This window comes from Phocoena phocoena, chromosome 6, assembly GCF_963924675.1.
Source record: "Phocoena phocoena chromosome 6, mPhoPho1.1, whole genome shotgun sequence".
Classification (NCBI taxonomy): domain Eukaryota; kingdom Metazoa; phylum Chordata; class Mammalia; order Artiodactyla; family Phocoenidae; genus Phocoena; species Phocoena phocoena.
Window position 1 is genome coordinate 46,145,685 of NC_089224.1, and position 27,312 is coordinate 46,172,996.

Sequence of the window (27,312 nt, forward strand, 5' to 3'; positions counted from 1 at the left end):
TACACAGTAGGTCCTTATTAGTTATCTACTTTATATATAGTAGTGTGTATATGTCAATCCCAATCTCCCAATTTATCCCTCCCCCCTGCTTTCCCCCCTGGTAGTAAGTCAGAGAAAGACAAATATCATATGGTATTGCTTATATGTGGAACCTCATTTGCTTTTCAGCAGTCACTTTCAGTGTCTTGCCTGAAAGGAGGGTGTCCCGTAGGAATGGTAAGCCATGTGGCAGGTCTTTTCAGGGAGGGGGCTTTATCTGGCACCCCTAAATCATGGCATATAGGAAGTTCCTACTTTATTCTTCCCCGCACAAGGCCATGTAAGATGGTAAGAATGCAATGGAAAAGGTGGAATTTTCCAGGTTTAATTCAGAAGGAACAAAGCACAAGTGGCTCCAGAGCAGGGACCTTTCCAGCCCCACCCCATCATGATACACTTCACCAGCTTGGGCAGAAACAGGAAGTAGGTGAGGGCAACACAGAGCCCTGTGAATGTGACCAGGGCACCAAAGAAATGGCTTTATTAATGGCACATCCAGATAACCATCAGTTTCCTATCTTATTATTCCAAAGGACTTCTCTCCAGTTTGATTATTTTATTTAAAAATTAAATAATGCATAGCAAGTAGGTCCATCCTTCACATAGATCCTAACACATAGCTCGTCAATGTGTATGTAAACTTAGTCCTTATACACACAGACACAACTACACATACACCTACAAGATGACACGCATCAATGTACATGTGGGTCAGTTGCAAAATCTAAGCTCTTGGACTTGGGTTAAAATGTTTCTATCTTCAACTGTTCTCTCCATTATATACTAAATTCAGTAAAAGGGTGGGAGGAATTGGAGTCTACAGGTAAAAGAAGCTTTCTTGGTTGTAGGTGGGAGGGAGAGAGCAGAGTATCAGTTTTAGGGCTTCAAACCGCTTGAATCGGAGGCTTGCACTGGAAATTAAAATTGGCCCGAAGCGGTCCGATGTGATGTGGGTTATCTTCGCGTGAGCAGCTGGGAGAACTGACAAATTAACGTCGAGGATCCTGGATGCCTCAGCTAACCTCCTTCCCGCTATATCGCTCTCTTTAATCCAAGGGCCCATACAACTTGCTTTCGTGGTTTGAAGAAAGACAAAACGAAAAGAAGAAAGCAAGAAAGTTGAGCCAAAAAATAAAAGAGAGGCAAGTAAAGAGGGAAGGCAGGGAGAAGAGAATGAAGCCAAGAGAAAGAGTCAGAAAGAAGTTGGGAGGTAGGAAAAAGGGGAGAAAAGGAAGAAGATAAAGAGAACAAAAAAGGAATGAGGGCAAAGAAGATGCAAGGATCCTTCTTTAACGAACCGAAGTTACACACATATTTCACTTTCAAATCAGTTGTCTAGATCTTATCCGTTTCCTTTCTAAAGGTTGTCTGTGTTGCTAAAGGAAGCTAGTCAGTACTCCTACCCCGCCCCACGCGTGGCTGCGCTGTTCTGTCCCCGGTCACCGAGACCAAGTACAACCCGAGTGGAAACCTTTGCAGGAGCGCGACTCTGGGAACACTCCTGCGACTGGTTATCACCCGGGAGCCTAACAGGATTAATACCCAGAGATGGATTACGTTGGCTGTCACCAATACGCCTAAAGATTATAATCCAATTTATGCACATTACAGCCAGTGTTAACTTTATCTGCTATTTTAAGACTCCCAATTGCCCCGCGCGTCCTTAGAGGACAATTTGCCACGTTCTTATGCAACCCAGCAGGCTGTCAGGAGTGGGAGCCTCCCCAAGAAAACTCCCAGCCTGGTCCCCGAGGGTCTGCACCCAGCACTCCCAGGTATCTCGCTTTCACCTGGGCACCAATTTGTGGTGCATCCCAGCCGGGGATTACCAACGCGGGAGGCGTTCCCTGGGAAGGAACTAGCCTTCTAGTTTCTCTCTCTTGTTCATTTCATTTTAAAATTTTCGGTGGCGGTGGCAGTGGCAGAAGGGCGGGGGTGAGTGGATGGGGAAGGGGGCCAGGGAATTGTTGCCGGTTATAACCGTCTCAGCGACTGCTTTTAGATGCTTGTTTGTAAGGGTGGCATTTCTCTCGCTCTGTCTTTAAATAAGTTTGTTTGGGTGTGAGTTCTTGCCTTTTCAGCACAAAACCATAAAAAGACGTGGTGGAAAGTGAAAGAAAGCCCCCTCCCTCCCCCGAGCGTGCTAACTAACGCCAAAGACTTGATTTAACGCCCCTTCTCCGGCGGCTGGGGGCTCTAGGCAGTGGCTACATTCCATCAGTTTTAATCCGTTTTTTATTGTAGGGCGAGAGGAGTTTACACAGGGTCTGGGATGGCTCCCCAGCTGGCCGCTCTCCCTACTCCAGCGCCCCTTCCCCGCCCTTCTCCCTACTTCCCCCCACCCCCCAGCAGGAACCTGTTACTTTAAGCGAGGCGTTCCAGTGTGGCGGTGCGGGCTGCCGGGGTTTCGGGTGGGTGGCCGGTGATTGGCTCTTTCGAGCTCCCCCTGGCTCGCTCGCTCTGCCTCCCCTCCCGCTCCGCCCCGCCCGCGCGCCCTCCCTCCGCCCCGTGAGGCTCGGAGCCCCGGTGTCAGGCGCCACGGCGCATGCTCCGGAATCTCATCCTCTGGCCCTGGAGCTGCTGCTGCTGCTGCTGCTGCTTTTGCTTTTGGGGCTGAGTTTAATAAGCGAGCGAGCGAGCGAGCAAGCGAACGCGGGGGGAAAAAGGCAGAGAATGTCCGCCATCTACCCTCCGCTCCTGGGCGCGCTCTCATTCATAGCAGCCTCTTCATGAATTACAGCTGAGGGGGGCGGGGGAGGGGGGTACCACACAACACCCCAGCAAACCTCCGGGCCCCCAGGCATGGCTAGCTCGGTAAGTACATACAAAAATAATAATAAGAGACCCCCACCCCCCCGCCTTTCCTCCCTCGCCCTGCGCCGCCGCCGCCGCCGCCGCAGCCCAGACAGCGCCAGCGCTCCGCGGTTCCAATTAGAGAAAGGTTGGTACGGCTTGCAGGGAGCTGCTGCCTCTCCCTCAGCCTCCGCTCCCCTCCCTCCCTCCCCCCCCCCCGGCGCGCGCACACACACACACACACACACACTCACACACTAACACACACTCGCCCCTCCACCCCCCGCGCCTCCCTCCTCGCCTCTCTTTGCAATCGCAAGAAGCGCACTCTCGCTCACACGCGCGCACTCACACACACACTCACACACGGTGGAAGGAGGCGAATAATAACTCAGCCATATTTCAGCTGCCGCCGCCGCCGGGAGCCGCGGGCACAGTCCGGAGACGCGGCGAGCAGCCTCGCCGGCCGCTACGATGGTGCGTTCTCCGCGGCGCGCGAGTGTGAGCCGGAGTGTGCGGGCTGACAGCGGCGGGGCCGCACGCAACTTTGCCCCCGCGCCGGGCTGTGCGCAGTCGGGGCTCGGCGGCTGTCCGTCCGCCGCCCTGCCTTTCCGAATTTAATTTTTTGGGGGAGGTGGGAGGTACTTTGGGGCCACTTTGGCTCTTGGAAGTGTGTTGCGGGGGCTCTCTTAGGCTGGCCTCGCCGATCGCGTGGGGCTTTTCGCTGGGGGGGGGGTGCGGGGTGCCTTAAGTTATGGACGCCTCGGCGTGTTTTCCTGCGGGTGTGTGTGCGTGCGTGTGTGACGACGTCTCACTTTTGTTGTGCACGAACCCCGTGGTAAGAGCACGGGAGTTTGTGCCCATCGGCGGAGGCTGCCTGTAGTTTCCATTCCGCCTGGCACAGCGCTCCACACGCACGCACACACACACGTACACAAAGACTTCCTCGGCGTGTGCCTGTCGCCGCGGCACTTTCGGGGTGGGGGCTCGCCAGAACCCCCCTCGGGGGTCCCAGTTACCTCCCCTCCCACGCCGGGCAACCGCCCGGGCATCGCCTCCTAATTGTCTCTAATTTGTTTCCGATGCATTCGTTGTCGTGCTTGTAGTGGATGAGCGTGCTCGCCCCTCTTTACCCCCCAACAACCAGACCCCTCTTCCCGATCGGGGGTAACATTCCGTTACAATCCTGGCGGGTGTGGATACGGGCCCGGAGGCGTGTATTTGGGGGTGTGGGGTGTGCGCGCCCACGCGCGTGAAACGTGGATGCAGAGGGCACCGCCGTTTCCTTTTATGTGCGTTTCAAGAAGGAGAAAAAAAAATGTCAGGCGCAATGTTCAGTGTCGAACGGTCGCCTTCCTGTTGTTCACGGCTGTCTCTCCTCCCCCCTGCCCGCAGTGTGCCGTGCAGGTGAAGCTGGAGCTGGGGCACCGCGCCCAGGTGAGGAAAAAACCCACCGTGGAAGGCTTCACCCATGACTGGATGGTGTTCGTGCGCGGGCCGGAGCACAGTAACATACAGCACTTTGTGGAGAAAGTCGTCTTCCACTTGCACGAAAGCTTTCCTAGGCCAAAAAGAGGTAGGGCTCGAATACAAAAGGAGCTTGATAAAAAATGTCTTTGCTGGAGGAGGAAACAATCGCTTGGCCCGGGCGGTCCCCCTGCCCCTCTCCCCGCCCCCCGCGTCGCGCTCGCTGGCGTAGCTCGGGACCGGGGTGCGCGGCGCCGCGCTGGCCAGGTCCCCGCTCCCGCCCGCGCGCGCGCCACTTCGGCTCCGTGAAAGTCACCGCAGAGAAAGGACTGTCAGGTGTCGAGTGTTTATTCATCCCAAGCCAGCCCTCACCGGTCCTCTGGGGTTAGCCGCGGGTTCTGCGGGGAAGGTGCAATTAGTTGTTGGGTTTGGAGGCGTGGGGAGCGGGGCTGGAGGGAATAAACAGCTTGCGCCTTTTTTTTTAAACCTGGAGAAATTGAGATTTACCTGTGTTGTTAGCAGAGGATGCATGGGATGTACTTATTGTTCCGTCTTGAGAAGTCGCCTGTCTTTAGGGTCTTCTCTGCCTTCTTCCCTGTGTGTGAGGCTTTAGGTACCAGTTGTCATAGACTTTTCTTTTTGTGGGTTAGCCACCCCGACCTCCCACCGTCAGGATTTTATGTTCGGTTTGGGGGGGGCACTTACTGGTCCCTAGCTCCCCGATGGCACTTGGTTGGTCATTCGATTTTGAGCAGCGTTCAGAAGTGTCTGCCCCATGTGATCTGCAGGGAAGAGTCCCTGCAAAGGTCGAAGCTAAGTTTCAGAGCAACGGTGTTGTCTTGCCTTCTGCTTCATTCCTTCCTTACCTTGGTTTTTAGCCTTGGTGTCTGGTTTGCATAATTCTGCTCAGCCTCTGCGGTCCCAAACATTTTCCATAAAGGACAGTTTTGAAAAAAGAGGAACAGAGTGTTATTTTACAAGAAATTTAAAGAGGGTTTGAGAAATCTCCATTTCTGTTCCCTTCAGCCTCTGGAAAGCTACTGTCTGGTTGTTTTAGTTGGATTAGTGGAGGTAACAGTACAAATACAATAAGGTGCTTTGTTTATGAGCAGGTTTATTTATCTAAGTCGACACAATGGTTAGTAGTTATCTTCCATTTGATCCGTAATCTTTATTGGCATCTAGAACTCCTGCAGTTTCTTAGCATAACATCATAATAAATCCATCTGCTTAGAGCTACGTGGAAATTATTGAACATTCCGGGGCTTGAATAAAGAAAGGAGAAATGCTCTGTGCCTTAGAGGTGGCAGAGGTTTATGTTAATGCTTATTTTTGTTTCCAGAGCTCTTGTAATGGGACTTAGGATTGTATGTTTTGCCTATAGTGGTTTATTTTATAGCTGCTCTTGAAAACTCAAACAGTTGAATTTGATGTGCTTTGCTGGATGGTTAATAAATGAATCCAGCATCTAATAGAGGGGTAGGGATGTGCATGGTCTATCGGAAATAACATTTAGATTTTGTTAGCATTTTATATCAGAATATAGCCAGAGATATTATACTTAAATTTTCCTCCGAACTGTAATGAAGATGAGTATTGTCAAGTTTCTGTCATTATGTGAGGTTGGATCTGATGCTTTTTGGAATCTCGCTTTCCCTTTTCCATGTGTCCATAGAGCCACAGCAGAGGAGTTTAAACAAAAGAAACCACCTTCTAAAGATCCTTTGTACACACTGTTACAACTACTTGCTGTTGTACATTCCAAGGTGAAATACCCTTAACAACAACAACAACAAAAGCAATATTTATTATGTTAGGAAAACTAAGCCAGCTGGCCGAAGATGTAGCTTTTAAGATAACTTCGTTTAGGCATCTTAACAATCAACAAATTGGCATTATGAAATTAAAGATGATCGACCTCTCCATATTTCACCACTGTTTCTCTGCTTCAGTGGGTGTGTGTGGTGACGTTTCCTTTTATTTCCCATACGTAATGATTTTCTGTCCAGCCTGAGGGTACCTGAGAGTGCTGTCTGTACAGTCCGCACCTGGGAGTTTTGTTGCTAGGTGTGGTAAGCGGCTTGATAACACTGATGTCTTCTCAGACGCCTCTAGTGAGAGATGTCTGCTTGTTGGTTGGGCTCTTCAATTTTTATTCTCAACTGTGGAGTTTCTTTATGTAGCCTATAAGCCATTGTTTCAAAATGTTTATTTTTGGATTTTTATTTGTATGTGTGCTTCCCATGATGTGACAAGTCCTGGGAAAAATGCCAGCTTACATAGCCCAGGAGAGACCTTGTCATACTGTAATTACACATGATTCAGATTGCAAGAGAAGGTTTCTCTGTTCATTGGGAATAGTTAGTTGTAAATTAAGGTAACACCAAACATTCCACTTAATCCTGGGACTTATATTTTGGCTTATAAGGTCTTTTGAAATGATAAGAATAAATACAGAATAAGAATGCCAGGCATTTCTAAGTCTACTTCCATACTTTTTAAAGGTGTTATATTTTTGATATTATGGACTATAAACAGGAGGATTGCAAATGGGAGAAACTGCAAAAATGGTTTTGTGAAAAATCTGAGTTACAAGAAATGCACATATTGTAAACTGTAAATGGCTATTAATAATGACAATTTAAATCACTTTCAATATATACGGTAGTTGATAAACAGAAGTGGGCTTAGATCTGAGGATGAACTGCTCAAGCCACAAAAATGGATGAGTTCTTAGTTTCATAAATCTTTGGTTTGGAAAAGCGAATTGATTTTCAGGTTGATTTCCTTTATTTCACAGTAATATTATGAGAACTTGTAGAGGAGGAAATTACAGTAAGTTCAACTTGTTGCCCAGTGAGAATTATGTATACAATTTCAGAATTGAGCTAATTGGACTTGAATTAATAAGGTTTTATTCTGTCCTAAAGACAGTTTCAATTTAAAACTACTAACACAAAGTTCTAAAAGAAGATTTTGATGAAACAGTGAAGGCTGGAATAGCCATTAGCCATTACAGAATCGGCAGGTCAAACTATAATGCATTTTAAAACTATCTACTTGCAAATAAAGACTATATTTTATATATTAGTATCAAAGATTTATAATAGTCTGATATGACTGAAATACAGTCATATTCAAAACATTTCATTTAAAATATTAATGTTTTCATTTTCAGCATGATGTGAATTTGAGTGAACTTTCTTTCCAATTATTGCCATCCTTACTATTGCACTCTGTTCCATTGACATTTATGATATGAAATCTGTTGCTTATTATTTTCTGTAAGCTAATTTGGCCACTGGTATGATTTGATAGCTTTTTATTTGTAGCCTTAGTCCTTTGAGTGGGCAGATAAAGCATGATAAATTTACACTTATAACTTTCCTTTGATTTAAGTGTTTGAGCCCAGCTTTACTATGTAGTTCTGATTTGTGTTAAACAGTTTTCTGAAATAATTTGAATAACTTTTTATCAGGGTATCTAAAATTTGAAGGGTTACTAATTGAAAATACGATGTGCACCTGAAGTATTTTCTCTCCTGAGGTATTTAAAAGGTTTATGGAAAAAACAAAGATGGGTGACTGTACTGACACATTCAATGAGTCTTCTGAGATTTGTGTAGAGTTCTGTATGGAATTAAGATGACCAGTGAGAACAGTTTTACAACTTGACATTTTGAAGCAACATAAAGTATAATTCACCAATTAAAAAGCTGAATTGCTGGAGGAAATCTCATATGCGGTTAGTGAGAATGTAAATTGGCACGGACATTTTGGAGAGCGTTTGGCAAAATCTATTAAGATTTTAAATGTTTATACACATCAACCCAGCAATTTTACTTATAGGTATTTTCCAACAGATATGGGGTCACAAATCCACAAAGTTACAGCATATTTTCTGTGACTCTATTTTGATAGCAAACATTTGGAAGCAAGCCATAGAAGGGACCTCAACTGGGTACAGTTAGATTATGGTAATCTATTTAAAAAGAGGGTAAATCTATTTGTAGATAAAGAAAGATCTTCAAGAGATGGTAGGTGAAATAAGGCAAGTAGCTAAATCACTGTGATCCCATTTAAAAAATGTGTTTATACAGATAAAAAGTATGTGTGTGTATGTGTGTAAATAAATAAATTCTGCATGAATGGACACCAGACTTTTACTAATAGTTTTCTTTAGTGGATGCTATGGTATTGGTGGTGATGAGGAGTTTTTTTTTTGTAGTGTTTGATTTTTTTAAATAAATGTTAATTCTTTACATTTAAAGCATTCCAATGAGCACTTATTACTTTTTAAGATGAAAAAACAAGAGTAAAGTCCCAATATACACTACTGCCTTTCAGAGGGGGATTACCACGTAGCTCTCTAAAAGTGACCTTGAACTGTCTTGGGTAGATATCGTTGCCCAGTGATAATTAGGGTTAGGAATTTCTATGCAAATTGTATCTATTAATATTGACTGTATTCAAACTTAACCAGAAATAGTTTGAACAAATTACTTATTAATTTGTTTAAAGATAACAACCATCAACCTATTAGGTTAGCACATAAATACTCTTTTAATGAAAAATTATTTTCTAAAACATAAAGAAGAGTGAGAAGAGTGGCATCATTTATTTTTGTGTGTGTGTGCAAATCTCTTTAACATTTTGCTTAATAGCAGACAACTGGGTCTGCTCATGTCTTTTATATTCAGTCTGTTGTGTTATCACACATCATGTAGCCTCTGGAAAACTCCACTGTACCCTCAGGAGAGAATGAGAGTAAAAATGGCAAATAGTGTCTTAGAGTTGTTATGAAAATAGCTTTAATTTTGCCAGTTTCTGGAAAAGATTTTGGGCATCCTGGGGTCCCCAGACTTGTTCACGGAGAACCTCTAAATTCAACTTACAACTTGGCACAGATAAACTGCCCTGTTATGTGGAAGCTAATTTTCTTTGTAACCATTATTATTGTTGCTAATAAAAATACTTGGGCTTCCTTGGTGGCGCAGTGGTTGAGAGTCCGCCTGCCGTTGCAGGGGACACGGGTTCGTGCCCCGGACCGGGAAGATCCCACATGCTGTGGGGCGGCTGGGCCCGTGAGCCATGGCCGCTGAGCCTGTGCGTCCGGAGCCTGTGTTCCGCAACGGAAGAGGCCACACAGTGAGAGGCCCGTGTACCGCAAAAAAAAAAAACCAACCCATTTCCTGGAAAGAGAAAATATAAATCTTCCAAGGTATTTGCATGGTTAAATTCCAGTGTAACAATTATCTAGTGATTTTTTTTCCTAAAAGGAAAATCCAAACTTGGTTTTACTGGCTATATTTTACAGTTAACATTACTGTCCATTTTATGGTGCAGAAGCCTTTTACATCTATTATTTTAGGTAACCCTCTGTAGAAGTACCTCTGGGAGGTAGATAGGGCAGGGGGATCCATTGGTTTCATAATTTTTCTTTAAAGATTTTTTGTTCCTTTGTTCTTTGACGTTTCCTTCTAATGGTCTTCTATGGATCAACCTTAGCCCTTTAGCTCTTTTCCCGGTCATCTGTTACAGGTGATCCCCACTACTTAACACAGATTTTACAGTTCTAAGATGTGGAGCTTTTTTTGTTTTTTATCTCTTAGTGACTTAAGTCTTCAAAAGAGAACTTGGAAAGTTTAGATATTTGGCAATGGGGGGGAATTTTAAAACACAATTATAGCAATTATGTAATTAAGCAAGGACTCGATATGTTACTGAACTTACTGGACTTTAATCTTTATTGTCCAGACTTTAGGATATTTTTGATCTCTAAAACAATGTTTCACACTGTCCTAATGGAAATAATATAGAATTCTGTGGGTTTTTTCCCCTTGGTTTTTATACTTTCTTTTTGTTTTTATGTTTTTACTACTCAGTGAAGCAGTTAACATGTAGAAGGAGAGGTTCTCTTGTCTCAGTGATACAAATTAATATTCTTTTAAAACATTTTATTTTGTGTGTGTGTGGCCAGAGTGTCTTTACTTCTTTCTTTAACTCATAATGTATATTTTAATGCTTTAATCTTCTATTCTCTTGTGTTTTGTGGTTCTCCTTATTTTGTTTGTAGTGCTGTATTCACTTTTGGGAATATGATTTGTCTGAAAAGAGTTTTTGCATAAATAATTTCCCACTGATGATATTACAGGTAATTGACAAGTTTTTGTTACGTTATAGATCATAGAAATTGAGAAATTACATTGCACAGTTGTACAATTCAGCTTTTATGAAGAATGCAAACATTAATTTTTTTACATGCAAATGAAAATTGTATTTTCTAACTTATACATATGTGTTCACTGTAGAAAAACCAAACCATAGAAATATAAAGAAGGAGTTAATTCTTCATAGATAACCATAATTAATATTTTGGTAGGCATCTTTTTATATTTATGTATACACACAAATATAAATTAACTTTAAATTAACATTAATTCATTCAACAAGTGTTTTTTGGAGCTCCTATTATGTGTCTAGAATACTTCTAGGAGTTGGGGATGAAACACAGATGAGCATTCCTACCCTCATGTTATGTGGTAGGATATCTTTTTAAAGCTGAATTTGGTGGTATCACATTAAATATAGATTTATTTATTTGAACATTTATATTGTTCTTAGTTTTAATTTGTTATGAATAATGCTATGATGAACATCCTAGATATTCATTTTAATGGTTTTTCCAATAATTTCCTTATGTATATAGATTTTACATTTTGATATTCATTACCAAACTTCTTCCCTTCAAAAAGATTGTACCAGTTTATACTTCCCTAGGAGTTGGGAGACTGCCCATTTCCCCACGTGGTTGCCAATACTGGGGATTAAAAGATTTTTTTTTTATCTTCGCCAATCTGCTGCATGAAATGATACCTCATTTTTATTTGCATTTATTTGATTAGTAATGCCACATATCTTTATGTGTTTATATATTTACCATTGCTGTTTGTAATATGCTTGTTTTGTGCCCTTTTCGTATTTCTGGAAAAAAAAGGCGGGGGCCGTATAGGAAAATACAAAGGGAAGAATGATAGAACAAACATTCAGATCCCCACTGCCGAGAATGAACAGATGTTTGCATTTTATCATGTTTGATTCCTTGTTGATTTTTAGGGAATCAAGTATTATAGATGTGGCTCAAGTGTTTAAATATTTCCCAACCTTTTCTTCCAACTCTTCAGCCTTTTTCCCATCTATTTATGTACATTTGCACATTTATACTGCTACAGGTAGTAGTATATTGTGTCTTAAAATCTTCATGAAAAGTATCATACTGGGTGAATCATTTTTTTCAACTGAGATATAACTCATATACCATAAAATTCACCCCTTTAAAGTGTAAAATTCAGTGTTTTTTCAATATATTCATAAGATTGTGCAACAATTACTATTTAATTCCAGAACATTTCCTTGAGTAAATAATTTTGCATCTTGCTTTTCCCCCCTACTCAATATGATTTTGAACCTTTTGCCATTTCATCTTTAGAGAGCCAACTCATTCCCTTTAATTTTTTCTGCTTAGTATTTTGTTGTAGGAGTATGTTCTATGCTTACTTTTCTGTTCTTCTCTTAAGGACTATATAGATCATTTTCTGTTCTGTGCAGTGAATATCTTTGTACTTGTTACCTTGTACGAATGAAAAAGATTTTGGATATAGGCCTAGAATACCGGTTGTGTGTGTATTTCCATTTGCATTAGACATTGTCAGATTGCTCCATAAAGTAGTTGTGACAGTTCATACTCTGTCAGGGAATGAGTATCATTTTCTCTACATCTTTGCCAATGTAGGATATTTTAAGATTTGTTATTTTTGATATTAGTTGAAATACGGTGTCTTTTTGTTCTCATTGGCATTTCTCTGCTTCCTAACGGGGTTAAACATTTTCTATATGTTTACTGACCATTTAGATTTCCTCTGTATTGACTTCTTTTTATATCCTTTGTCTTAAAAAAAAAAAGAAGATTGGGATGTTTGTCTTTTTCTTATCTGTGGGATGTTAATCTTTTGTTATTTGTGTGGAAAACATCTTGTCCCATTTTTGTTTCTGTTTCTTGTAGCTTAATGTATGGTATCTTTTTGTCATACATAAGTTTTTAATTTTGTCAAATTGATCTGTTTTATTTTGTTTTCCTGTCTGGTTTTGGGGTTTTGTTGAAGAATATAATTTGTGGGCATGGTAATGTGCTTAACCAATAGGCTTCATATGTGTAGGATACAGTGAAAGGACTGGGGGAGATGTAAATAACAGAAAGAGGAGGTCCCTGCCTTCAGTGTGCTTGTGTCTTTCAGAGCTGGAAAGGACACTTGAGATTCTTCATCTTTGTTTACCCTCTCATTTTACTTTTAATCGGAAGCCTAGAAATGTGAAGTGATCTTGCATGTAGACACAATGGTCACAAGTATGCTGGTGCAAAGATAACTAGTAATAAATGGTGGTAAATGTTTACTTTTGAAACACTGAGTAATTATTCACTTATATTAGCAGACACATGTTCAGCCATAACCGCTTTTGTAGACATGATCTAGGACTTAATTAAGTGGTGGTAACCATGGTAGGTACTGTTTAAAAGGAAGAGGTTCTCTAGCTGCTTTCAGGCAAAATCAAATTCATTTTATGGATTAATTGAAGGTTTTCCTTTGAGATTAAATCATTAGGAAAAATTGTGATGGAATGGTAGGTATTCCCTGATATGTTGTACCCCCTCCATCATAAGATTGCAGTTCCTTGAAGGATGCAGAACATTGTGTTAAGAAATAATGTTGCATGACCTAATCCTTTTAACTTAAGTGTGTTACGTTTGTGGTGACTGAGGCCTGAAGAAGGCCTCAATTCCATTTATCATGGAATTTCTAAAAAGATAAGGCTAGCATCTGGGTGTGATTTAGTTGGTATGTAGTAGTTAACGATTAACTTCTTGGATAAAATCAAGGCACCATCATTTTTTTATGAAAGAAAATTATGACTTGTCTTGAACTTAATTCTGAGGGCCATTTATTTAAAATAATGTTCGTAAGTGATTATAAAGATGATCAGTTGAATTTAATTAGTTACTACCCATGTTAGAAGATTGATATTCTCAGAGCCAGATAAATTTTAATATATTTAATTTTGCCAAACATGAATTTTTTTCTTTGTTCCTTTCCAGGAGAAATCATTAGTTGGTTATTTTCCCATCAATACCAGGCCAAATGTTATGTGCATGTATTGATTTTTAAAACCAAAATATACATTAACAATTTCCTAAAATATTAATATAATAACAGTGGCCTAGACAGTAGAGAGATTTACTTTCTTCTTAATGTTTCTGGATATAAATTTAGTCAGCATGATGCCTTTAATTTTTACAGATAGGCTTTATGCTCTCCTTCCTCTTTCCTCTCAGGGTGGTGTTGGGGAAGATTAACGTCAGATTATTCCAGGTGTCTATTTATTTTGGTAAGCATTTATAACATTTTGAGTGTTTAAAAACAAGGTTCATTGTAGACTTCATGTCATCCATACCTTTTACCCGAAATACTCCATTCATACGAGTTGCTGCATAATGAAAGCTTTCTTTGTGTTGAAGAAATATTCTTCTATTTTACAAAATGTTTGTTTTCGTTTGAGTTCTCTCCTTGTTCCTATAATATAAGCAGCTGTTTTGTACTGACTGTTATTGAAAAACAGAGAGTCAGGCTATTGGGATTTGGTTGCTTTTAGTGGGATAGGTTATGCAAAATGTTGACATAGCTCCAGATTGTCTTATCATGCTTGTTTTATGACTTTTCCTACCTGTGCCCACAAGTAGCACAGAGCAGTGGGCAGCTACTTTCCTCATCATATGGAGCACCAGGCACGCATTACACGTTTCAGTCAGTCCAGCACTCACCTCTCCTTGTGTACGTATCTATTGTTTCTGCTGTGTTGCATTAGAGTTACACATCCAAGGAGATGGGACATATAGTATCACTGTGGATAGTACTCATACCTTTCATCAATGTAGTCCATAGACAGTAGACCTTTTGGGCAAAAGTATAACATCAAAGAGGATATCACAAGTCAGAAAGAGTTTGAGAATCCTGATTTAAGCATCCCCTTTTCTAAGTGATAAATTATCACTCTGTCTTCTGAAACTTATTTCTTCTGTACCTCTAATAACTGGCTTTGTATAAACAGAACCACCACTTGAATTCAGCAGGAAACATTGTGTCCGCTGAGAATCACATTTTCTAGAATGGGTTTTAGCTTATTAGTTATAGGCAAAAATGAATTTTTCTCCTCTTCTATCTTTCCTCCCTTATTCTTTCTTACCTACTCCAAGTGCTTGTTTAAAAGCTGGACACAAATTTGAGCAACTTGGACAGGTCAATCATTTTTTTACTACTTAATCCATGAAATACAACTAGCCTTTTACCTTTAAAAATAGGAGTCAGATTTATTCCAGTAACTGGTATGAGCAGTATTTAGCAGTGCAGCAGGAAAGGCCTTGGCCTGGGAAGCAAAAGGGATGTGTTTGGACTGAGTAAGCTCTGTGTTTGGGCTTTTCCAGCTCTGAAATATTATTTTTCTTTAGTTTTAAAAAAAGGATAAATTCTGAGTGTGTCATTGATCTAGTGTTTTTATAATGATGAAATAACTACCACTTATTACCTATTAACTGTATATTGGTTATCACATTAGGGAATAGGCATGTGCTCATGTGTTTGCTCACTTTTCATAAATGTAGTAATTTGGAGAAGGATTTTTTGAAAAAAAACAAAATGTTGATATGAACTTCAGTATATTGGAATTTTACCATTTAAATGGTGTGTGAGCAGTGGAATGGGTAAAAGACTTGTTGAATATCAGAGAAATAGAAGATAACATGGGTAATTCACCAAGTAGGTTAAGTTTTGGTTATGAAAAGTTACTTTCTGACTATATTGGTGCCATTTATATCAACTATCAACTACTTCTTGTAGGTTGGAGCACTCCAAGAACTCATGAGACTCTGTGCTTATTTGAAACTTCTTCAAATGTGGCTCTTGACCAGGTCATTAGATCACTGTGTTTTTTTCTTGAAAGTTAACTGACTTTTTTTTTTTAATTTCATATAACATAGGCCAGACCTTGAAATTTTGTCACTTGTTTTGCTTTTTTGAAGTATCATGTTTCAGATAACTATTAGTGTTTCTATTATCAATAGAATAATAACTGGGGACTTGGGCTCAAATTATCATGTGAACAGGTTAGAAGAAAGTATGTCAAATCTTTGATCACTCAACATACTTGCAGGGTTTTCTGTTTAATAATTCAGATGCTTAATTGAAGTTGCCTTGAAAAGCAAGTACACTTTCAGTCTTTACTTGCAGCATGCTGCATAACTTTTAGGTTAAAGAAAAATAATTCTTGTTATCATTACAACTTGTTAAAGGGAATTGTCAAGTGACTGACTAGAGCCAAGGATTTAACTTATACAAAAATACTGAAATGCAAACATTTTAAAGAGAGCAGCAAATAAATGAGAATATACTTATGTTGTAAAGGCTGCACAGTAGTTTGTAGTTAATGCTACTTAATATCTTTCTGTGGAGTCTCTTTTTTTGATTTATCATGATCATTGATTTTAGTAGGATTTAGTCCATTTTATATATAGCAGAACGTTCAGAGTTGTTCATCTTTACCCACATTTGGAGAATTGTATGACAGATGAAAATATCAGTGAAAAGATGGGAAGAAAATACTTCACACAGTGTTACAGAAGTTATCTCTGGGAGGTGGGATGTCAGGAAATTCTTGTCATCAGTAAAATTTGTTGGATTTTTCAAGCTTCCTTGAATGCTGCATATTACTTATGTGAAAGTTAAACTAGATACTTAAATGTACATAAGGATGTGTTTATAATAAACTTTTTAGTTTTTTAAAAACGTAATCTCATTTGGAACATAAACAGGAATGTCTTCCCCAAGGAACATTTTCACATTTTGTTATTTGAAATTTAACCACCATGTCATTCTCAGTGTTTTCTTTTAATATTACCATGAATATATGCATAAATATTTCATAAGTTTATTGTAAACTTTAAAGAGAAGGATGTAAATCATGTTACCTTTCTTGACAATTAATGTTGTGTTAAGGTGTAAAATTAATCAGATTAACCTGACTTGTACGTACATGACACACAAAAATTTTTCTTTGTAACAGAAGGACAACTGTGTTTAATATTTCAGTACAGCATACATTTTTGGAGTACTTAGGAATGTTTTGAGAAGTTTTGACCTTTCTTACCTGTGGAGTTTTGATAAGTATAACTTTGTTGATTAATATGTTTATCTTGATGTGTAGTGGTAGAAAAATTTCCAGAGCCTACATCTGACTTTAAAAATTGTCTACAAATGAAAGGACTCTCATTATGTTTAGCTATATGGTGATAGTGTTAGGAATAAATGGGGTCTGTAGTTGGAAATAAAGATCCACTTCTAGCTTGTGAGTCTTTGTATATAATTTGGAAGTTAAACATTAAATTTTGAGAAATAAAAAGTTAAAAAATAACTACCAAAACCAAGGCAAAAATAATGTTTGGGGCAGGGAAATAAGTAGTCCTTTTTGGTTGGAGAATTGATGCATAATTGTATAAACACAAATAATATTTAGCATTAAAGTGGTTTCAGTACTGTTTTATATATAGGCTACAAAAATAACTGGAAGTTAAAACATGAAATTACATTTTAATTTTCATTTTTTAATATACAATGCAGATAGATTGATATGAATATTTCTTAAACACAATTAAAAGAAATAATTTCTGCAAAGTGAGGGAGTTAATTTTAGTTGTCTTAAAAGGTCTCTTTGCAATCTAAAGTTTATCTGATTAAGTACATTATATTATGATTAATGGGAAAACATCTGTCTTTATTTTAACATTAAGAAATAAGCATTACAAGTGTACTATGCTCAGATGCATAGCAAAACTATATGTCAAATAAAAACAAATCTGTTTTCCCTTTAGCATTAGATGCTTTTACAAAATTCATAAGTTATAGTTAGCCAGATTAATTCTGCCTTAGAATATAAAATATAAAAATTGATGTTTGTAATCTGAGCATTTCTTTATTTGCTACTTGAATAAGGTTGCCACTTTAGTTCTGTTGGGTAGCATTTGGAATAACAGATTTCATGGGCTTTAATTTAGTTCTGCTGATAAATTTTTACTTAACTATTTCTATTCCTTTTGAGAATGCTAAATGAGATTCATAGTCGCCTGGATTCCTTTCTTCAGGATTAAGGTGTGTATGAGAATGAGGAAAATATACTCTTTGGCACCTTGATTACAACTCACCATATTTGCTTGCTATTGTTCTTATTAAATTAACTTATGTAGATATCTTAACTGCAGATATAGAAAATAAAGTAATTGTTTTAAAACCTGTTTTAAACGAATACTCAGGGGACCAAGCTGAAGACGTGAGAGTTTGAAAAATACGAAGACTTGGTTAGAATATTGCAGATTGTTAGAGCTTCCCAATTTGGCACTAAATTAAATAAATATGCTCATAGAATTTTATTATAGGACAGACAAAGCTGTGGTCGACTAAGATAATGTGTAACTGGCTTTTATTTGGAGCATATAGAGTGGGAGCATATTTTGCAGTGAAAGGGGAACTAAAGGACAAGGTGTTCTCTACTTGTAAAGACCTTAGAGTTTTCTTTATGTTATTGTAGAAAGACATTATTTTTGCTTTGGCGTGCTTAAAACTAAAGGGCAAATGATCCAAAAGAATAATCTTGAAATTCAATAGCAAGAAAACTACTTGACATTGTGGGCTGGAGGCCAGCAAACGTGTTGCTTTCATTGAATGCGTGGGAAATGGGGCAGGCCTGGAATTTAAAGAGACAGGGTGCAGTACCCTAGAAAAGAAAGCCTTCCTGTATGATTTGCTTACATGGAGGAAAAAAATAGACTTAAAGTTTTCTCTGAGGGATCTTTATTGGATCAACTATTGAAGGCATTGAAAGACACTGAGTGAATTTTTCCCGACTCCACCTCCCATCTCCCTAGCCATCTTCTCTTGTCTGAAATTGGTGCCGAGTAAAACTGTTTACAGCAGAGGAGAAGCAGCTTTTCAAATAAAAGTACTTTCTAGCCTGTTCAAATGGAGGATAATGTAATTCTCTCTGAAACTGAGCACTTATTACTTTGTTTATGTAGCTGTTTAAAAAGGGGGTGCCTGGCATAAGGAAGGGGGGTACCGTAGGAACCTCTGCTTTAGAAATTACTGTTTTTTCTGTGTCTGAGTTTTCCTCCCCATCCACTCATGAACCCCCCTTCTCCCCCTCCCCCCACCTCCCACAATCCCTCAATAAAATAGTATTTAAAAGACTTGAATCACCAGTCCTATGTAGCAGCTTCTTGCTGGAGGCAGTAATGTTGTACTGTTTTCAATGGGTGGTCTGGAATCTCCATGGGAGATTTTTACAGGCAGTGGGCTCCAAGACCCACTAAGTGTGTTATATTGAACGTAACCCGTTAAGTTCCTGAGCCATCGAGAATATACAGAGATAATTTTATATTATTGAAGTCCCATCGTTAATTACTTGCAAACCAACTTTTTTGATTTTATTTGAAGAATTTATGGCTTAAATCCCTGAAAGTGACTCATATTAACCCAGTATTTGAGGTTTACTTTTTAAAACAAGTAAGACATTCATATATATGTCAATTCAGGAGTACTCATTTGTGTGTATATTTTATTTTTTTATTTTTTTTTAAAAGGTGGTATCAATTTTAAAAACACTTATTTATTTTTGGCTGCATTGGGTCTTCGTTGCTGCGTGCGGGCTTTCTCTAGTTGCGGCGAGCGAGGGCTACTCTTTGCTGCGGTGCACGGGCTTCTCGTTGCGGTGGCTTCTCTTGTCGTGGAACACAGGCTCTAGGTGCGCGGGCTTCAGTAGTTGTGGCACGCGGGCTCAGTAGTTGTGGCTCGCGGGCTGTGGAGCGCAGGTTCAGTAGTTGTGGCACACGGGCTTAGTTGCTCTGCGGCATGTGGGATCTTCCCGGACCAGGGCTTGAACCCGTGTCCCCTGCATTGGCAGGTGGATTCTTAACCACTGTGCCACCAGGGAAGCCCTGTGTGTATATTTTAGTTTATGGGTGTTTTTTGTTTGTTTTAATTCTCCTCCTTTAGGGAACCTACACCTAGTAGTCATTTCCAAATGTTAAGTAATTGAAGCCATATTTCTCCTAATTGAGATAGTGTAAAATGATAGGATCTGTTATAATCAGAAAGTATATCAGGTATTTTTATAATCATTGTCTCTTAGCTGTGGCATGTGGCATAAATGTATATTAGCCTAAAATTTAACTAAAATTGTTTTGGGTCAAACCTTTGTAGAAGCACACAGGATTGGAATTATATATTAAATACTGGATTAAGATTGCTTTTTAGAAAAAAATTGTTTTTTATGCAAACTTAAATAAAACAATACATTTACTTATACACTGTAAATATTGAAATGGGGAATGCTGCAGTCATGCCTGTTCCTACATAATTTAGTTTAAAATTATTTTGGAGTTTCTCGTGTGACCCTTTGGTTATTAACCAGAGTGATAACATAACTTTGTTGGGTCACTGATTTGATTACTTTGTTTCCCTTATTCACATTCTTCACAAAATTAGTTTATGGAGAATGTTGAATTTCTATTTAAAATAAATATCTGTAAGTCCTGATTAGTTAGAAGTCTGAAATACCTGTTTTCCATAGGCTAAATAGAGAAGAATTTAGGAGTAGGCATCTCAGATATATTGATAAATAAATGAATGATGATATATGATGAGAGAACATTTTTGTTTGTTTTAAACAATGTCAGTGGTTTTAGGTGGAAACTTGTAATCCTTAAGGAATTGAGTTTGTTTCTTTCATAAAAATTAATTTAAACTTGTTTTAGGTCATATAAAAATGGTATGAATTCTGCAGTCTTCACTGATAGAATCAAAGCTCTGTGGCTCAACAGTTTATAGCAATGACTAAATGGTTTGACTTTTCTTTTTTAGTTCAGTACTTGTCCTTGAATAGCTAAAAAGTTTTCCAGTAGTTTTTACAAGTAGCTTTAAAGAAGTGATAGCCATCTGAAGTTTATCTTGTGTAGCCAATATTTAAAAGTTATTAAGGTTGTCTACACACAAAAAAGGAACAGCTCTTATGGCTATACATGTGAATAAAAGTTAAAGGTTGGTAAAATTAGCTTGTCAAGTAAACTTGACTGAGGAATAATTTTGTTTTCATTATCCATTCCTCTGGCTGAAAATGAAATAGAAACGATCTGGTTACTAAAGACCAGCGAGCGCTGTATTGGATCACTTCCTTGAGCTTTTGCTATGATCGTTAAAGGCAGAGTTAGACAGCTGCTGTAGATTTTGCCTGTGGCCTCACAAAAGAAATTGTTTAACCCTGTTAGTTTCAGACACTATCATTTCTACTTTGCAGATACACTTACTATGTTAGATATAAGTGATATACTTGCTGTGTTAGGTATGAATCTCTCTGATTATGATTTGAACTTCTGAATTATAGGAAGGCGGTGTAGCAGAAAATGAGTAATTTTAGCACTCTACTACAAAAACAGTTTCATGTCTTGGAATGTGACATATCTCAACATTTTTGCTTATATTCAGACAGATTTAAAAACTTCAACTTCTACTTTTCAAAGTTAGACTTTGCATTTGTATCTGAAGACCTCTATGGAATTCTGAAAATTGTGAAAGTTGACTTTGACTTATACTCCATTATAATTGGATATTTAGATGTCCTTTTTGGGGCTTGAAGTTCAGAGGAAATACTAAGTCATTGACTTTAAAATCTCATTTTGGGTAAGTGTAAAATTAGAACAAGGCCATGTACTCCCGAAATTGATGTCATAATGTGAAAAATCCCAACGATGTTGGGTTCCTTTTGTATAATGCGTTTGCATTATTACTATAGGTTTAAAGGGCAGGGAAATACTTTATTGTTCAAGCTGAAGAGGGCAAGATTTTGAAACCTACTGCTATGTGATTAAATCAGTGTGTTTGCCCTGAGGCTTCAGCCATTCAATCTGAATTCATAGTCTAAAATTTTGGATTCCTTCTCTGTTTGAAAAATAATACTTCTTGAAAATTTTAGGACTGCCTTTTCCCACTCACATGAAAACTATTGAGGCAAATTATCAGGGTTAAGATTTTCATGCAATCTAGACTGCAGGTACACTTCAGAATTTTAAAGAAAGTTCACAGCCATTTTACATAAAATTTTACTGGGCTTTTCATTAATCTAAAATAACTGGTCTATAAGTACTTTATCAGTGAAAACTGCTCAGCATGTAAAACGAGGAGCAGAAGAGCACAAAGGCTTCCTGCAAATTAAGGGCACAATGAGTACTAACGGACTTTCCAGCCATCTCCAGCTGTGAGATTATTATAGTTTTTGCAAACCCTTTTCTCTCAAAACTAAATCAAGAATGGTAGAGTCCTGATAAAAAGAAGTGTAGAAAAGCCTAACTAATCCTTAGATGAGTTACTTCAAACGTGCCAAAATAGAATGAAATCAGTTAATAGCATGGATTAAAGGTTACTTTTAATGCATTTTTATCACTCACATTGAGAATTTTGTTGTATGTTGATGCATTTGGCCTGGGTTAAAAAAAAATTCAGAGGGAAAAATATAATTAAATGTGAGAGGTTACACAATCACGTTGTTATGAGGAAATTTAGTACCAATGTTAGGTGCCAGATTTGACCTACAAGATAAAAGCTGTGTACTTGAGATCAGAGATGTAAACAGGTGGCTCTAATTTTGAGTGGTAAGTTTTCCGGTTATAGTGAGAAGGCTCATCTATGTACTACTAAGAGTTGATTTATTATGTAGATGTAAAAAAACAACATGGCTCTCTGTCTTTGGAGAAATATGTACAAGTGGTTCCCCGGATAAGAACGTGGAAGGGTGCTGAAATCAGATCTGGATTAATATTTTAAAAGTGCTTGATTCTTACAAGTGGTGAAGGGAAAGAGAAATAAGAGGCAGGTTTTGGGTGCAGAGGTAGTCTTTACTATTTATGCAACATATGAAATGATCTCCTTTCATATACCCAGGGAGACTCTCATCTATACTTTTAATTCAGAATCACATGTTTGCCAACTGCTTATTCTGTGAAATACTTTTCCCACTTAACTGGCATATTATGATAGAGCTGCTAAAAATATTGGGTTAAGGAAAAACTGATTTGGCATGCTGCCATTGGTAGGAAGAATTTAAAAGATAAGTAATGTCTTCTCTTTTTGGTGCAGATATATAGGTATAGGTATGAGTGTGTGTGTATGTATGTGTGTTTGTATCAACCTTAATAAAATTTTATTATATGAACCTGAGTAGTGGGAGATTTTATAATCATGTCACATTTGCCACTCCTCTAAGATGCCCAATTGTAAGTTTGTCTAATGGAACTTAGCATTTATTCCCTTGTAATAGACGTGTGTACTGTTTTTGCTGTGGCTTAATAGGAAATAGGCTGACTGGTACTCCGAGCACATGTGTGTGCTATGTATATTGGATATTTGTATCTGCCATCCCACTTATAATTGTAGTGATTTTTCATAAGCCATGTGATAATAAAGTCCTTTTAATTTATAGTCAAAACATACAATCTCCCATAAAGTTCCTCTACTTGATATTCTGACCAGATTTAACCTTATACAAAGAGCTTCCAGCTTGAATGCTTTTTGCAACACTGAATAAATACTGCGCTGTATAGTTATTTATGTGCTCAAGAAGTTGAACTTTCGTTCCATCCCAGTGTGTTCCCATGGGATATGTTATTCTAGTAAATCAGAAAATTTCTCTGAAAGCAAAGTAATTCTTAATTTTTGGAGGCTTGAAAGTGGGGAAATGCCCTATGCATGAGGGGGAAGAAATTCTAGTTGCTGCCAAATTGTTTTACTCCTGTAGTTATGTCTTTGTGTGTTTATAGGAGTGGGAGCATTTTATCTTCTGTGTTTCTGTTGAGGTTGTTTTTCTGCAGTGCCCCAAGAAAAGTCCTGGAAGCTGGCTTTGAAGCCCTGTGGACAAGCTGGATATCAAAGAGCCAGAGGAATTCGGCAGTAATTGTTTTATGGCTGGCCAGAAATCAGACCTATTTGTATAGGTAGCACACAAAATAGCTGTGATTTGACAATTTGGTGCTATTTATACCTACCATAAAAAGAGAAAAGAAAAAGTTAAAGGGGTATTTTGGAAACAGGAACTAAGCTGTAAATGCAAATTGCTTCACCATTTTCTCAAAGGAACAAAAAAGGAAAGGGTTTAGGAAGTTTTTATTGAAGCTGCGTTATTGAGGAACTCTCTGCGTTTAGGATATTTAATATTGTACTCACACTGAAACTACACTTCTTTCTGTTGGCAGTTTTTTTTCCTATTTCCATCTGATTAAAATTATTTTTGTGGAGCAAGAGAGACTGCCTGGAGGAGGGACAGTGAAAATCTCAAAGTTTTCAACTCTCTCTTAACAGACCTTTAATATTTCATCTTGCTGTTGTTATTTAGTTTGGGATAAGAACCATTTGTTGTTGCTAGAGTGAATTTTTTTCTTTCCAAATAAAAGTTATGTTTTTGTCAAGCAGTCACAGGTTGTTCACTGTGGTAGTGGGTGGGGATTTGCCAGGTACATTTTCCTGGCTTTTAGGAAACATGCAGGAGAACTTTTTAATGACTATTCTTGATCTGTCAGCTTAGAGAAGTCTTTTTGAATACAAAGTGCCTAAATTGTGACTCTCACCTAGAGTATATTCCAAGCTCAAGGTGGGCGGTGTATCATGATTTGTCTGTACTTCAGTGAGCAGCCCAAAGTGAAGTTTGTTTCCAGAATGTCATTCAGACCTTCTGAGGTTGTCAAATGCTTCATTGTTTTGCCTTGAAACCCCCAGTCCTGAGAGCAGTCTGAGTCTGGGGGCAACGGTGCAGAGAAAAAGCAAGCACTTCTGTGATTGACTACACTTTTTTTTTTTTTAAAGAAACCCTAGAAATGCCTTAGGGACTCCTGGGGCTTTGTCACATTTTAAAACCATTTTACCACTGAAGGCATTTCAGTGCTGTCGAATTAGGACTGTATTTATTTGCTTTGGTTTAATTTTTTTTTTTTATTGGATTCTGATCCTCCAATAATAAGGAGAGTGGTCTGTCAAGTGTACCTTAATTTCTCGGGGGAGGCCCTGTAGTTTTGATTGCATGAAAAGAGTTCACTGAGGGTAGGGAAAAAGAAGAGGAAACGGGTGGAGATAAATCTGGTATTGGGACAGTCAGTTTTGTCTTTACTTGAATGAAGAGTTAGAGTTTAGTAATCTGTGTGAAGGATCAGAAGCATCTGAATGAAGATTTAAAATGGGAATTTTTAAAAGCCTAAAACCTTAATTGGATTTCAAGATGGATTCCCTCTAGGGAAGTAGGTGTTTCTTCTCTATAGAGAAGAAACATTGTGGACTGCTGGTACTCCTCAGGAGTATGAAAACTCAGATAGGAAAAGGTAAGGACATAGGTAGTTATAGACCGCCTTTGTGGGTTGAGGATGTACTGTGGGTTTAGGGCAGGCTAATGAATCTAAAGTACTGATCATTTATTCTGCCAACATAGAGTACATACTATGTGACAGGAACTGCTCCCAACATTGGTGATAACAATGGGAACTAAAGCAGTTCTTGTCTTCTTGGGGCACTTAGTCTGGCATCAGGCATGACCAGAAAAAAAAAAAAAATCGCAATACAGTGAGATGAGTGCTTTTATGAAGCGATGAAAAGCAAAGCTGTGGAAACAAAGTGCTGAGAGATTAGTTCTGCTCAGGTATCAGAATTTGAATTAAGTTAAAAAAAGTGACAAGTGAAAAGTCTAATTTAAAAAAAGAATTATGTGGATTAAAAAATTATCCTGCATCTCTCACATGGTTGGCATTTCATCTCTTTGATGTTTCCCTTTATAAGGCTGTGTTATGTTTTTAGACTTTAGGAACTCTCGGGGTTAGCATCATAGAATACAGGGTTATATAGCTGAAAGGAGGTAGGAAAGCAATTTATAGTTACTGAAGATTTAATTCTGTACCCTGTTCTTCACATTTTACAGATGTAGATCCAAGACTCAATATTAAGTAACCTGTCCAAGGTCCATATCGCTTGAGTATAGTGACCGTATGTCCTGTTGGCTGGGGATAGCCCCAGTTTTTGTCTGTTGTTCTGTGTCACTCTCAAAACTGGTGCTTTTTGGGTGATAGGCTGTGTGATCACTTTGTCTTTGAGTGGCATCACTAAGATTTAAACTCAGGACTGTTTGACTCCAGGTCTTAAGTTCACCACTGTTTTATCCTGTTTATTCTATGGTTCTAGGTCATGTCTCTAGTTGCAGTTTGGTCTCGTGAGAAGGATTGTGAGACACAGGTCTGGCTCAGTACAGTACTCAGTTCTTGGTTGGTGATGCTTCTCATGGGTGATGGAGAGAAACATGGAATTTTCATGCTACTTTTTTTTTTTTAACATCCTGTCACTAAAATGTTTTAGAATGTAATTTTCCTTCAGAAATTTCAAAGGCATTTGAGGAACTTTATGTCTTAGGAACATATTTGTAAATATCAGTCATCATTGCATGGTACTAATCAAGGAAATTGTGGTGATTTGAGTCCTTCTGGATAAATGGAAATTTGGTGCAACTCTTGATCACTGAACAAGTTGCTTTTCCCTTTATTTTTGTTCCCTTTCCCCACCTAATCAGAAGCCTAGAGCAGCAGAACAAGGTTAGAGGAAAGTAACTCTAATTTGGAAAAGAAAATTGGAAACTTACGTTCTGATTTGCTCATATGGGTTAGCTTTTCCACCAGGTTTGCTGGGCAAATACTGAGAACATCACTTTTATTTGGTCCCGTTTAAAAAGGCTCAACACTTCAGAAGGGTGAAGTTTTAGAGGTATACTGTCTATCGGGTAGGTTAGCTAAAACTTAAATAAAATAGATTTAATTTACTAATAATCAGTTCTGGTAATTAAAGAATTTTATTTTGTTTTGTGTCATTTCTCTTACATGCTGTGTCACTTCTCATCAGAAGATGGGGTGATCTGAGCAGTAATTCACTGAGGCTGTAGTCTTCTTCACTTAAAGAAGGACTAATGTCAGCTCTTGTGTTAGCCTTTGAATTACACAGAGGGGTAGAAGCAAAATAAAGCCATTTTAAAGAACTTCTGGGATAGGTTGTGTTGGGGTGGGATGGAAATGCCCCATGTTGCGCACATCCTACTTCTGGCCCAAATTTACAATTCTGTTCAGTTATATGACTTCTCTGCCCTTGAATAGCTCAGAGACTTATATGGTAGGGGGAAGGGGAGATGGACTTGTAAGCAGATACATTTCAGTATCAGTTAATTACGAATTATAGTTGATGTAAGAATGGAGTTTCGTGGGAGCATAAATGGGCAAATTGTGACTGAAGATGAACACAGTTGTGTTTCCATTTATGTAGCACATGTTTAAACCTGACTCTCTTTTCATCTTTTGTCCCATTTTTGGTTTATAAAGCATTTTATGTTGTTTTGCCTTTTTTTCCCCAGTGACTGTTTATGACCCAACTTGAACAATACAATGAAATTCTTCTTTACCTCTAGCTGTTGTGAAGCCAAAAATAGATCTGGGCTGAGACTGGACTTTGTGGCGCAAATTGTGGTTTGCAGGTTATGGCTGTTATTGTTCCAACAAATAACTGTATCTTAAAAAGTTATTTAGAAGTAAAGCAAATGTTGCTGAGACAAAAGGGGACCTGGCTGATTTTTAAATGGTGCTTTAAAACAATAAGCAGATGTCTCAGTTTAAAGGGCCATTTGGAATGAAATTGTTTTAGTTAAAAAATACTAATAAATTTCTGTGGGATAGTAGGATCGAAGACTGAAGTCCTGCAGGAATCTTAACCTGTTATAATCCCCACCATCCCACCTCTGCCCCCTTCCCTGCCTCCCCATTTCTGTTTCCCTTCTTTGGAAATTTAAAGGCATGAAG

At 38.6% G+C, this 27,312-nt stretch overlaps 1 protein-coding gene across 2 annotated transcripts in view; it reads left to right on the forward strand.

Moving 5' to 3' along the window:
• The first annotated feature begins 2,599 nt into the window (after positions 1-2,599).
• The window catches only part of MLLT3 (MLLT3 super elongation complex subunit), a 258,868-nt gene continuing 234,155 nt past the window's right edge, over positions 2,600-27,312 (forward strand). The window contains exons 1-2 of one of the 2 annotated variants that reach the window (XM_065878948.1): positions 2,600-2,853; positions 4,228-4,408. In XM_065878948.1, coding sequence (XP_065735020.1) covers positions 2,842-2,853; positions 4,228-4,408 — 193 coding nt within the window. In that variant the 5' untranslated portion in view covers positions 2,600-2,841. Of the gene's footprint in view, positions 2,854-3,093; positions 3,310-4,227; positions 4,409-27,312 lie in introns of those variants that run through there. The other variant, XM_065878949.1, reaches the window with a different exon arrangement.